We start from the raw sequence: 14839 nt of genomic DNA on the forward strand, positions 1-14839 counted from the left end.
CCGTAGCTCACTCCTGTAGGTCACCCTTGGTTTGTCAGTGATCCAATCAGCCAACCCTGATACCCCGCAGAGCAATCCCCAATGTCTTCATAGTATCCTATACACCTTTCTTTGTACCCTCTATGTCATAGTATGGTTTTCAAACCTTGCAATTCCTTCTTGAAATCACTTTCATCACTGAACTTTCTTCGTTATTTCACCCTTTCCCAATATGGCATACACTTAATGACATGTTTAGGATGTCCACTCTCTGCTCTCAAATAGCTGTTTGTGGCAGTGGTCCTGCAGAATAGTTTAACACAAATTCTCCCTCCCTTTGCAAATAGTTCCACATCCAAAAATGTGTTTGATTTTTTGCTCTGTGTCATAATGAATTACACGTTGTAGGGATTACTACTAAAGTATGAAAAATACTCCTTCTATTCAATTACCTAGCCGGTCTGGATAAGCAAAATATCATCAATGAACCGGACCCAAAAGGATATAGGTGGAGTCCATTGTTTTGCTGTTGAGGCCCAGATATACACCCTCTCAAATCACCCCATAAAGAGGTTTGCCTAAGAGAGCACAAATCTGGAACCCCAAGGCAGTTTCCTGTAAGTATTGGAACCACTCTCAATTGAATGAGAAGAAATTATTCTCTAGAATGAACTCTGTCATATCCATTAACATCGGTAATGGATATCAAAGTCTTACCCCCTGCTCTAGTGCCTGCTCCATTGGAACGGATTCAGGTGCTTGCTTCAGTGAAACCGATGCATCCTCTGCTGCTTGCGGCAGTATCAATGCATCATTGCTGTGCGGTAACAGAACCGGCACATTGCACTTGGAACCAGTGCATCACCATCAGGACTGACGAATCGGAATCACTGCATTGCCAGCGCTGCATGAGAGATGATCAATGCATTCCCTCCGCTGCACGGAGAAACCCTACACATTGCACTCAGAACTTGCGCATCTCTGAACCGGCACTTCGTCTTCAATACCAGCGAATCACCATTGTTGCATAGAAAAAATCAATTCATCACCTCAACTACGGGATTGACACCAATACATCACTTGGCTGCACCCGCATCTCACAGTTGCACCTGAATCACTGTACTTTGGTTCAGAGGGCCAAGCGTGGCTCCTGTTCTTGGCCCGGGTTTCATGGTAGTCAGCCTGAACTTTTGACTTTTCACCTGTCCAGCATGATCATATAATCCCTATAGGCGCTTATTTCTTCTTATAACTATTTTTACTTTTAATCTTTGAACATTTATATCTCAACATCTATTTTTGGATTTGTGTTGTTTTCATCTTGTTTGATATACTAAATCATAATCGATTTTCTAAACTGGTGTGGATTCTTTTTGTGGTGTTTTCACTGTGTTACTTTTTGAAATGTTGCACAAATACTTTGCACACTGCCTCTTAAGTGAAGCCTGCCTGCTCTATGCCAAGCCCCATAGGGGTGAGTCAGGTTAATCTATAGTGGGTATCTGATTTACCCTTATGAGGATTGCGATTTTTGCTTCTACAGGGTGCCTACCTCTGACAACCAGAAACCCAATTACTATCATACATTTTCAAGTGTAGATTTATTACTTTCTTTAGCAGTCAGTCAATCTTTCTCTATAGAAGGAGCACAGACGTCCAGCAGTAGGTCAAGATGTGTACTCCATCAGAAAAGGCAAAGCTTGGGCAGCATAAGTGTTCCTACCTCAAAGAACAGGTACAGCTTTAGTAGCATCAGCCGAGGCTTCCCTCCCTTACAAGACAGATACAAATCAAGAAACAGCAGTGCAACCTTTACTTCCTCACAGAAAAGACATAATATCTTAGCAGAAAAACTTCCCTCTATCACAGAAATCAGTAACAGTGCAAGCGTCCCTTCCTTATTGAATGCAAACAAAATGGCAGCGGAAGGGTAGTGTTACATCACCAACATAGCATATACCGTCCGGGAATCATAGTATCTAGATGACACACAGATCTCTGGAGCAGGAGCTTAATTATGCGAGATGAGTGCATAGATGGATGAACGCTGCCATCACCCTAACTGAGATACCATTCCCTGTCAACATAGCCACTATCACTCTTTTTCACTCCTACTTTCACTCCTTGTTGTCAGTGATTTCCAGACTTCTATCGATACCAGTGGAGCTTGCCGATGACATTCACATACACATGTATCAATAATCCACATTTATCTATAAACATCAGATCACACAGTCAGGGACCTTGTTATAAATATATACAGACCTTCCCTACTAGTGGTGTGAAATGTCTCTATGCTGCACGGTGTTGTCTCCATCTACAGCCCCTCTGGCCTCTATATTCCTCCACTAAATAGATTTCTCTAGTTTCCTCTCTTCCTCTCTTTCCGTGCTCTCCATTCCATTTTCTCTTTTTCTCTCACACCCTCACTCTTTCACTCATTTTCACCTCCTCAAATTTCATTTCTCTTCTCAGTTGTTTCTCATTTTCCTCTGGTTTCACAATCATTCCTGTTTATTCTCTCTTCTCTTATCACGACAACTGACCACTGCTCTTAAAAGAAATGACCCAATAGCACGCCTAAAGATAAAATCACATGTTTGCATAGGTTTACTATTCGGATTCTGAGATGGGCAGTATTCCCGTTGTAGTCAATCTATTTCTTCTTAGGTTTCTGGCTATATGATTAAGCCTGCCATTCCATGTCAATTAATTTTAAACAGAACCCCATGTAGGAAAGATTAGTCACCTGCAATACTTTTTCTCCATTATAGGTAGTCTCTCTGAATCCACAAATATCCCATCTGCCTTTCAGAGTACCAGAACACTAGTATCATTGTGGGTGTACGTATTTATGCTTCCCCTGAAAACGAATTATCTAGTTGATTATGCAGGGAGGTGTAGCATATGGAATCCTTAAAGCGGCGTGTCAGGTTTCTCTCCATTTCAGCCTTAGTAAGGAAGCAACATTTCTGACTTTATTTTGCTGCTGTTTAAAATAGTGTGGTGTTGCCAATCTAATGCAATTGTTCCATGGCTGGTTTACTTTACATTGGCTACTTTAAAAATATGGGAAAATGTAGACTCCTAAAGACATGGTTACTTTGTTTAAATGACTTTAACTGAGTAAAGTTGTGCTCTAGGATTCTCTGGATACTCCAGTCGAGATATATTATTCTTTACGAGTATCGTACAAATTCTCATTATGGGGAAATATTTTTGCAAAATCAACAATTGTTAATGTTGGTGAATACAAGATGTAGTCTAATTCCAAATTTATTATCTTCCATGAGCTGAAAAAATATACAAATTGCAGCCATCAGGCGACCTTTAAACTGAAAACTACTTAAAGAGGCAATCTACAAACCGACTAAATGTGGTATTTCTAAATGTGTGTATTTCTTAGCCCTTTCATAAGTGCCTACGTACTTATGAAAGGGCTAAGAAATACACCAGAGGAAAGAGGAAGGAAAATGCATAGAAGTGGGTCAGGTATCGGAATGCCTACGATTAACTTGGTTGCAAATATCACCTTAAGTATATAGTCGATGTTCAACTGTCAATGACCTTGCCATTTTTATAATTATTTAATAAAAATATTAATAAAATAATAATTAACATTTTGGGATAGATCTTTTTTCAAGAATCGCTATACATTATTTAGCTTGTATTTACTAATTTCAGTATATATGCTGCTTATTATTTTGTTATTCCACAAATTATTAATAACAAGGTCAAACAATCACTCAATTCATAAATCAGACACTCTTATCAATCATTTTCCTGGAGGTGGCAAACTACATAAAGTTCCTTCTTTAATTTGCATTGTAGACATTACTTTATAATCTGTGTCCCAGCTCACCTTCAACTTGTCTTTCCCATCTGAACTTGTACCTGCATGAATGACAGAGAAGGAAAAACTGAGAGGATGCAGAGTGGTAACATATGTTTTGACCAATTCAATTAAGCGGAAGGAATGTCATTATTCAGTGAGACTGACACGTGTTCACGTTCTGTATCATTTGTAAGAACACAATTACTGGGAGAAAAAACAACATATATCTATTTTTTCACTGACACAAACAAAGGTTAAAGTGAAGTTATAGTTAGGCGAAAATGTCAGTTAAAAATGCAGTTTTAAACGTACAAAACCACTTTAATCTGCTGGTTATAGTTATCTCAAATAACTATAACTTGCGCCCTAAGGTAACTATACTTGTGCACTCGCAATGCACAGTTTTTTATCAATAATTTCTTTGCAAATGTTGTTGTGATATTATTTATGATATAATAGAAGATGTCATGAGTGATGTAGTATGTGGGATAATTGTGGTATATGTCTTCTATTTCTGTTGTAGTTCTTTGCCTTTTCTTTAGTTCTGTAGTTCTGTTACCTCATTTAGATTTCTAAGTATGTAATTGAGAATCCTTTTATTGTGAGTCTAGATTCTACTTCAGTGAAGCGGTTGGAGCTGATCTGGAGAGATGCCTAGACTCTAGCACCAGTGGGTTTTAACACCTTGGCTGCTAGGCGTTTTCCCCTCCTGTGCTGGACATTGATATTTTACTTTATTCATGACGAGCTCAGCTCGTCATCAGCACAGCTCAACTGTGCATCATGACGAGCTGAGCTCGTCATCAGCATCGAAAGGGTTAATACTACTTGTAAAATACATAATTTAAACCTAATTACTGCCTCCTACCGCTCTTTACAATAATGCAGTGCATTGTGAGGGCTTGAGTCATAATTACCTTAGGGTACCAATTATAGTTCCTTGATATAACTGTAACTGGTGAATTTAAGTGATTTTGCATGTTTGAAACAGCATTGTTTAACTAACAACATACAGTCAAACCACGCCAACAGTGCACATCTTTTGGCTGTGTGGTGTGAGGTTGGCCACAGAGCCTGGCCTGGAGCAGAGCCCTGCAACCAACATCCTGTGGGCACCACCCCTCACACTTGTGCACAGGCAGTCAAATCCCCACCGTGCATTGTCTTTGACAGTTCGCAGCTGGGATTTAGCGGCAAAGTCTGGATTGTCAGCCTGAAAAGTGCTTTATAAAAATATGGCAAATTTTCCTTGGGTCATGGTATCAATGGCACAGGAGACATAGTTGCTGGTGGGGCTGCAGAACTCTCTGCACCCCCGCAAATAAAAAAAGAAATAGTGGTGGCTCCAGTCCCTTCTAGAAACATGTCTAAAATAAGAAAAAATCGTTGGTCTACTAATCTATTGCTTAAGCAGTACAGTCTAAGAGCATATACTACTAATTACGCTATCTCCTATATGAGGAAAAGGTAAGAAAGGAACACAGTGGAGTGGTGTGGCTCACTGGTTAGAGGCGGCAGACCCGGAAGCAGAGAACAGCCCAGGACCAGGGTTCAATTCCCGACGCGGCAGAGTCGTGGACCAGGGTCAGTGGACTCGATAATTCTCGCCTCGGTGCCTACTCTAACCAGGGATCACACTCGGCAACTCTGGGCATTAGCTTGCCTCATCTCTACAATGGCCCCCCACATTCGCCGGGGATGCCTGGTTTCACCTTGGAGATACCCAGTAGGGACCATCTCACTGGGATAGCCAGGACGGTTCTCCAGCGGTCTACAGTGCCACGACGCCTCAGGGCAGCAGTGCGCTTTACAAGAACACATACATTACATTACAGTGATGCAGAAAACATAGGAAAAAGGTGATCCAAAGCCATTTCAGGATATTTGGTATCCCATCATTGCACATATATGTGTGCCCAGTGTCATCATCTGTGTTTACCAAACAACTCCCTCAGGTTAACCCTTGAACATTAGGGAAAACATAGAGGTTTAGTTGTATCTTCTTGTGGATTATCAACAGAAAAAGCAAGTGCAAGAAAGAGGAAATTCGTATTTTCCAAAGTCATTATGGGCCATATGTATCAAGCAAATTAGCATTCGCAAAGGCGAATTTCGGCCTTTGCTAATGCTAATTTGCTAAATGGTATGGACGAAACATTTTGGCAGCAAAATAAGAAATCGCAAAATTTGCTATTCCTTATTTTGCGATTGCACTTAAGGAATCGCAAATTGTGCGATTCCTTAAATGCAATGTATCAAAGGAAAATTAATTCAAAAATGCCCATAAGGATTCGCAAATTACCACCAACTTCTAGTTGGTGGTAAGTTGCGAATTCTTTTAAAAAAGCAATTTATTTAAAAACCAAAGGTGCCATATGACGCTCATACATGCCCTTAGGGCATGTATATGCGCCATATGCCCACACATGTCATTTTCAGGGGTGCAGCAGGGTGTTCTTGTGACACCCCTGCACCCTTGAAAATATTCCTAAATTGCGATTAGCAAATTGCTAATCGCAAATTTCCCCTTCATTCCTATGGGTCTCCTGACCTATGGAAATGAAAGGGAAATTTGCGATTAGCAATTTGCTAATCGCAATTTAGGAATGTTAAGGAATCGCTAAAAAGAAGCGATTTCCTACATACATACCATTTTGCGATTTCTAAATAGCGATTCCTTAAAAATCGCTATTTAGAAATCGCAAATGGTCATGATGATACATATGGCCCTATAAGAAGAAAAGCAGTGCAAGAAGTGAAAAATTGTGAAGTAAAATAGGATAAACCCCAGAGAAATACAGTGTAACCATTCTTTGGCGTATGCTCTGATTAGCATCGATGAGTTTCGGTTATGGCACTTATATTCTATAGGATTCATGCTTTGTCGTGTAACAAACATAGGAATATGGGTGTAGGGACTATTTGCACTGAATATGTACAAATTACTTATGTGTGTAGATATCCTTTTGTTTCAGATATACTTTATTTGTGTGGGAAATTATCTTTTAATCCTGAAGAAGGTGTTGGCTATAGATTATATAAGTGCCATAACCGAAACGGGTCGATGCTAATGTTGAGTCTTGATACGCTAAGTCAATGGATACAACTACTCCTTTTGTGATTATACTACGAATTGGAGCCTGATTACTTTCCTTCAAACTAGCGTTTTTCATCACTTTTTTAATTGGAACTATTTTCCTTTATGTGTATTTCCCATTGTCTGTAATGATTTGATATATATTAATTGTTTTTTATTCAAGCATTATTATTTTTAATGATCTGTAATAAAATGTAAATTTTTTGGTAAAACCGTTCACCTATATTCCTTTTAAATTGACATTGTGTATGAAATGGTGTGGTAATAACTGTTGTTGTGTTATAAATTTACCCAAAGGGGGAAACGTTTTTGACACTTTCATCAGGACCTATACAGATATTTTGTCACTGCAATAAAAAAAATGGAAATTGATACTACAGTAAATATCTTCTTAGGGTAATGCGGGTCACGAGGTTGGGGAACATGGCAGCGGGCTAACGCCGGCGGCGAGAGCTCCGTTCCGAGTTGGTGATGCCAGAGAACGCCGATGTGCCTGAGCCCGTTTCAAAAAGCCTTCAATCAAATATAAATTCGGACTAATTAGTGCATTCTTTTCTCTTTCTGGGATTGAGCCCAGGGACCTGTGAGTATCCAGTGAACCTTAGGACCCAGAGGCGTGTGAGCAAGGTCGCGAACATCTACGCGGGCGAATGACGAAAGTCAAGGCTGGAGAGAGCGGATTTTGCGTGTGCGGTACAAACCGGGCCAGACTGTGGTGCAGAATTCGGGCGGCAGCAGCAAGGGCCTATCCCCTTCTCGCTACGACAGCGGTGAGCTGGTATCGATCTGGAATCAGTCGGGGGTAGAGAGACCAGTCCTGTGTTGCCGGTATATGTGTTACGGACAGAATAATTTTCAAAACTGTATTGGTGGCTGAGGCGGCTGGGATAGCGGCACGGCCTGGCCTGATAGAGAGAGTAGGGAGTAAGGGAATGGACATTGTACCCAAACAGGCCCCCCCAACACACAAAAAGAGTCGCTCAGCCCAGGAAAAGAGCAGAGGGGGGAGACCTGCCAGAGAGGAGGAGGAAAAAGTAGGTGGAGAAGCTCAGCTAGCTCTTGTAGTACCAAGGAGCAGATATCTCCTCCGCTCCCAACCAGAAAAGGAGTTGTTATTTTCCACTGGTAATCAAGCTGGGAGTCTGGTGCCTCTGACTCCACGTCAGAAAAGGCGAGAGAAGAGAGAGAGAAGTAAAACAAGAGAGATAAAAAAAAAGCTCCTCTATACTAAAACCTGCTCCTTCACTAAAATCCTACTTTAAAATAATGGAAAAAACCATGTCTTCCTTAGATGGGGTAAGTAAACAGATAGCAACGCAGCAAGTAATGCAGAAGTCCCCTATTTCCCAACCTAAGGCACCAGTTGCACTTCAAAATAAGTACGCCCCATTGCTATCTGACCCTGAGACCAACCTTGGCTTGGGAGATCTTCCATCAGTATTGGGGGAGGATTTTGAGGGAGGTGCCACTTCTCCGCCGGCATTAGAGTCATCTTTGGAGCCTGTCTCCCAGCCCTTGGCTTGTTCTACCTGTGATCTCCCAGTGGCAGGTTCTTCTTTGGGGGTACAACAGCAAAAGGAGCACAAAAGTAACAGCATGGAGAGCCTCTTCCGATCCCTTCGCGAAGACTTATTGGCTAAATTGCTACCGAAGTTTGAGATTTCAGAAGGAAATCAGAGAGAGATTGCCGAGAAATGTACTAGCCTCGAGAGTAAATTGGATGACATCCGCACTAGCACTGAGGTGTTGGAGGGTGAAGTCACTATTCTTTCCAGGGTTTCCCAGGCACATTCCAAAATTATATCCGAGGTCAAAGCTCAGAATAGGACATTACAACTTGATATGAAACGCCTGGAGATCCATGCTAGGAGGAATAATTTAAAACTTCCAAAAATTCCCGAAGGGGCAGAAAATAGAGATGTGAAATCCCTAATATGTAATTTACTGAGAGAAGGTGTCTTAAAAGATAGGCCAGATATCGACCTTGAGAGTGAGATCCAACGGGCACATAGAGATGCTTTTCGTCGACATCCAGATAGAAATCCCCCGAGGAAGATCCTGGTCAATTTTCATACATACTCAGTAAAATCCTTGGGGCAAGCATGATGTTTGATGATATCACTACTTGTCCATGTCCGGACCTCACCTCACTTGGTACCAGTTTGAGTACCATTTGAAGCGAAGACTCTCACCTCCATTCCAGCGAGAGTCTTCGCTTCAAGGTACCGACGGAGAGAGCAGGGCCTTATCAAATGGTACTCGAGCTCGTTCCGAGTGAGGTGAGGTCCGGACTTGGACAAGTAGTGACATCATCAAACATCATAGCGTCATTAGTAGTACATGCTCTTAGACTGTACTGCTTAAGCAATAGATTAGTTAGACATACTAATGAGTAGGGGATTGAGATATGGCTGGTCTTTGAACATTGTCCCTATGGCCCTCCATGTTGTAGTATTCCTTCTAGAAACATCACAAAGAAAACAAAATATGTAAATAGCCCTCACAGGGCATTATGATGTGGCCGCTCATTTATTATTCCCTTTTTGTGAGTTTACATTCTTTTTTAATGGCTATCAAGGTCCCACCCAGGACACCACTGCTTTTTTTTATAGAGCCCCAGCGCCTCTGTAGCATCGCTGTCTCTCTGCAAGTTGTCCTATCTCTTGGTCCACACCGGAGCTGGCATTTTTTTATTTAATGGGTGCCATGGTGCTGCTGATCCGGGGCATCCCAGACCATTATATTTGTTAGGGCAGCAGGAGAAGCCCCGGGGCCCTCAGCTTACTGTTCCTGCAGGAGTCAGCATTATTTCTTTTTTTCAGAGGGTGCCCAGTTGCCCTCTTTGGGCATCCCACAGCTGGCACCTTGTTGGGGGCTGCTGGCGGATACCCAGGACCACCACAACCCGATCAGCTCATGCACCCATCCCAGGTGCAGTAGAAGCCGGCATTGCTCAATCCCAGCAGGAGCAGTTTTATTTTGCTCCTGCCGGGCGGGACCACTTCTCTGTAATTCCCTGCAGGGAGTGAAACGTTTTGTGCTCTCACCTAGTGAAAGCAGATTTGTGTTCCTGCTGGGTGGGAGCACATTACCCTTTCCCTGCTGGGCTTTCAGACAGTGAACTAGACTTTGTCCTGGAGAGTGGGTTCGGCTTTGGGAGGGAGCAGTGTAGCCTCCCTCCAAATTTGCTCCACTGTGGTCCCAGAGGATGAGGTCTCAGGGGCCTTTGCAGTCTTGTGAAAGGGAGGCAGCACGCCCTCTCTTTTTTTTAAATATGCCAGACCCAGGGAATAGCAGTATTTTCTTAAAATCAAGAGGGAGCGCACCCTTTTTTAAAAAAACATACAGCTGATCAAAGGTCCTATATGAATTGGGTGCACATTGTTTAAAAAGAAATTGGGTACTACCAGGTCTAGTGTATTTTTGCTGTTTTTCTGTGACTCCAGAATGAGTGCAGAGTCCTACGATGGCTGCTGCCACATAGTTTTGATATGGTGGCAGCCAATCAGATCTCACAAAGAGATCTGTCAGGCCCACAGATCCTCTACAGTGTGATATATACAAGGTTGTTAAGCCTTAATTACTCTAAAACTACTGAACTGATTTACACCACATCACTAAAAAAACTCTTTCTGGAGCAGGATTTAGCTTTCTCTACATTTGGTGAAACTCCGTTCAGCCAGTTGGGCTGTAGCTGTGTCTAAACTTCCTATCAAAAAATGAATAGGGAAAAGACATTTGGGACCTCCTGTTTTCTCAGCTCCCCCTTGACAGTTCACCCCCCAACTTTTCAGTTAGGAACTGAGAAGAAAAGTAATTTTTGGGATGGTTTCCTAAAGATTCGTCAAACAGTGCTAAAGATATAGGTAAACAAAAAATGCCTTTCATTTGGAAACACAATCCTAACTGTAACAACCCAGTGGCAACCACCACTGGGTGATATATATATAAATATATGCCACATATCTATCGTCACACTGCTCTTTCTGTAGAATGTGGGTGTATTATCTTTCTAATCAGGATCACTGACATACTATTGATGTTAATAATATTGATTCACAAAAATAACGTAAACTAAATCATTCACAAAATATTGCTTTCCTATAGTTAACTAATAAAAACACAAATATTAATAAACAAAATATCATTGTTAAAAAGATCTATTTTTACTTACATTCATTACAAAAATATCATGACAAAAATATTATAACCTTCAAATAAACATATAGTCGTAAATATCAGAACACACATTATCAACTACATTAATACAAATAATTTTATTATAAAACATACAAATAATACCATGTTATGCTAATTAACATAAAAATGTAAATATTTAAACATCATTATAATAATTATTTCATCGCACAAATAAACAGAAATTACCTCAATGATGATACACTTCAATACACTAAAATGGTAATAAAAAATATTTCCACCATTACCAACATTTAAACACGAAACAAAAAGAATTATAAATGCATCGAAATAAAAACATAAATACAGAAAAATATACTCAACTTTATAAAATCAACACTAATTAGTGTTCACCATAAAAGGCAATAACTGAAAACAAAATTCAAGCTAACATAACACTGACCAATACAAGAAAACTGTAAACAAAATGAACCAATACAATTATAAAATCAATTAAACTAACAATATAAAAGCCACACAAAATGTGACTACTCCAAAAACTACACAGGCTGTAAGAAGATGATATTCTTCCGTATTTTCAAAACACAACCTGAAAACTACCTTCCAATGTAAGTGTTACTGCTAGAATTGATTCCCAGTAATGTTTGGCCGATTGTAGCTGGGGATTTCAACACTACATTTGAGCCGTTAGGGCTCGAGGACCGGTGCCTCACGGAAGAGGAAGACTCTAAGTGGGGTGTACCTATGCTTGAAATCCCATCCATCAAAAGATGGACAGAGGCGGCCATCCAAATGAAGCGCTGTGCATATGTTTCCAGTTGAGGGCGGCCAACGGACGAACACCTTCTTATAGGATAGGGGCAGTTACATTTAACAACGGCTATACATCTAGCCGCATTGATTACATGCTATTCAGTTTAAAGCTGCAGCAATTTCTGAAAGATATGGCCGTAGTTGCCGGAGTGGAAAGCGACCACAAGCCCCTTATCTCTATTATGGATGGGTTGCTTGGTGAACCTATACCCAGTAGGGAGGCTGTGCTGGTCCATGACCTTGTACTCAGTAATGATATGCGCCACCTTAAGTGTCATAATTGAGCACCAGGATATTCTGGTTGCGATAAGCAATGATGTTAGTAACACACTAGAAGAGCTTGGAAATAGTGAAGATAGCAGGGACTGGAAATTGCAGACAATGGAGGCACATATTACCCTGTTTGACCGTTTGAAGTCATATTTTTCTAAACCTGTTAACACCAGTGAAGTAGTGTGGCTCACTGGTTAGAGGCGGCAGACCCGAGAGCAGAGGACGGCCTGGGACCAGGGTTCGATTCCCGGCGCGGCAGGTTTCTGGACCAGGGTCAGCGGACTCGATAATTCTCTTGCCTCGGTGCCCACTCTGATCAGTGATCACACTCGGCAACTCTGGGCATTAGCTTGCCTCATCTTCACTAACGGCCCCACCAGACCGCCGGGGATGCCTGGTCTCACCCTGGAGACCATCTCTCAGGGAAGCCAGGAAGGGTTTCACAGTGGTCGAAGCGCCTTGGGACCCTACGGGTAAGTAGTGCGCTATATAAATGCCTATACATTTACATTTACATTTACAAAAGTTAAAATCAAGAAATCACAAAGCTGGTTTAATGAGAAATGTCGACAGGCTAGGGCCGAGTTGGGATTCGCCCTAGGAAAGGGGGAACGAGCCAGAGTAAGACAGGTGAGGGATAACTACAGGAAAGCTGTAAAGGAAGCTAAAAAGATATGGGACCAGGCGAGATGGCAGGAGCTAAAGGAAGCATGCGAGGCCAGAAACACAAAATTATTCTGGGATCAATACAAATGGGATAGGGGTGGATGCCCAGACCCTCCACAGAATAACGTAGCCCAGCACCTCTGGGTGGAGTACTTAAAACCTCAGTATGCTTCCTTAGCAGGTGACCAGAATAGTGAACCGTTTGTTTTTAAATTTTATACTAGCAGGGTATTTACCTTTGGACGAGGTGGAAAGAGCATTGGATTCAGTCACACCTGGAACAGCTCCGGGGTCTGACTGTATCCCTGCGGATGTCTTTTTAAATAACAAAACATCTTGGAGCCAATATATAGGGTACGTTGCGAATACTATTGCTTGTGGTGCCCCAATCCCGCCCTCCTGGAAGGGTGCGGTGATAATCCCTGTTTTCAAGAAGGGGGATAAATAAGTTGCAGGTAACTACAGGCCAATCAGCCTCATAGTCTCCATCCAAAAGATTGTGGGGAGGTTGATTTTATATAAAGCCCAGTCCTGGATAGAAGAATATCAAATCTTGACACCATTGCAGGCGGGCTTTCGACCTCTTACAAGTACAACATACCAGGTCTTCCAATTTATTACCATCTATTGGAAGATCGTAGTCCGGGGGAAAGGTGCACTGTATGCAGAATTTGTCGATCTAAAGGCAGCTTTCGACATGGTACCGCGTTGTAAGCTGTGGTGTGTCCTGAGGGAGATGGGGATGGCCCAGGAGTTACTGTCACTTATCGTCCACTTATATGAGGATAACCATGCTCGGGTCAGGTGGGGGGCCGGGGGCGAGGTTACTGAGTCTTTCCCCGTTGGCAGGGGAGTGCTCCAGGGTTGTGTGTTAGCACCCACCCTGTTCTCGCTCTTTGTCAACGGGGTGGCTGACTACCTGTCCCAGGTCCCTTCCGACGCCCCGGTATTGGCAGGTGATCACATCCCTATCCTCCTGTTTGCTGACGATACCTTAATTATCTCCATGACGCCCAGTGGCCTCCAAAGAGCCCTTGACCGGTTTGAAGATTTCTGCCGTATTCGGGGTCTTGAAATCAACACGGCGAAAACTAAGTTCATGTCTTTCAATGAACACCGATCTTTCTGGGGCAAAATCTACATGAATAAAGCCGCGTTGGAACAGGTCAACGCTTTCACCTATTTGGGTGTAACTTTGCAGAAGGACATGAGTTGGAAAAACCAACTTGATTTGACTGTCCTAAAGCATAGGCAGCAAGCGGGGCTCTTATAGCCAAATTTAAATCCTCCTATACGAAGCCAATTAGCCCGGTGATGGAGATTTATGGGCTTAAGGTATAAGCTCCACACTTTACGGAGCTGAGTTATGGGGCTTCTCGAACCTACACCATCTAACTGTTGCTGAGAATTCCTTCTCGCGCCAGGTTACCGGAGTCCCGCGGAGTACTCCGATACAGCCGCTCCTGCTAGACTTAGGTAGGAAAGCAGCAGAAGATCTTGCGAAACTTCGCCCATTATTATATGGGCGAAGATTGTGGTGTACGGACGAACTAGCGCATTATGCTAAAGGTCTCAAAGATATATTGGAAGCAGATACTTTTCATAAGATAACCTGGTTGTAAATTGTAAAATTGATATTTGTAAATTGATATTTGTATAGCGCACTACTCACCCGCAAGGGTCTCAAGGCGCTTGTACAAATACCGCTGTCTAACCCGTCCTGGCTTTCTCTGTGAGGCCTCCACTCCTGGGCACCCCCAGGGTGGAGGCCAGGCATCCTTAGTATTGTGGGGGCCGTTGTGGAGATTAAGCAAGCTATTGCCCAGAGTCGCAGAGTGGGACTCTATGATTAGAATAGGCACCAAGGCGAGAATGAGCAGATCCGTGGAATTTTGAGCCCAAGACCCGCTGAGGCAGGAAATTGAACCCTGGTCTCGGGCTTGACCTCTGCATCAGAATCTGCCGCTCTAACCATTGAGCCACACTTCTGAAGGAGATTAGATTGCTCCTAATGAGGT

The 14839-nt window shown here is 42.4% G+C and overlaps 1 protein-coding gene across 1 annotated transcript in view; it reads right to left on the reverse strand.

Moving 5' to 3' along the window:
• The window catches only part of LOC147690325 (phospholipid-transporting ATPase IK-like), a 1699388-nt gene that overhangs the window by 674255 nt on the left and 1010294 nt on the right, over positions 1-14839 (reverse strand). The window contains exon 13 of the mRNA XM_086937963.1: positions 3842-3873. Within this exon, the coding sequence (XP_086794089.1) occupies positions 3842-3873 (32 nt within the window). The remainder of the gene's footprint in view (positions 1-3841; positions 3874-14839) is intronic.

Source organism: Lissotriton vulgaris, chromosome 9 (assembly GCF_964263255.1).
Source record: "Lissotriton vulgaris chromosome 9, aLisVul1.2, whole genome shotgun sequence".
Lineage (NCBI taxonomy): Eukaryota > Metazoa > Chordata > Amphibia > Caudata > Salamandridae > Lissotriton > Lissotriton vulgaris.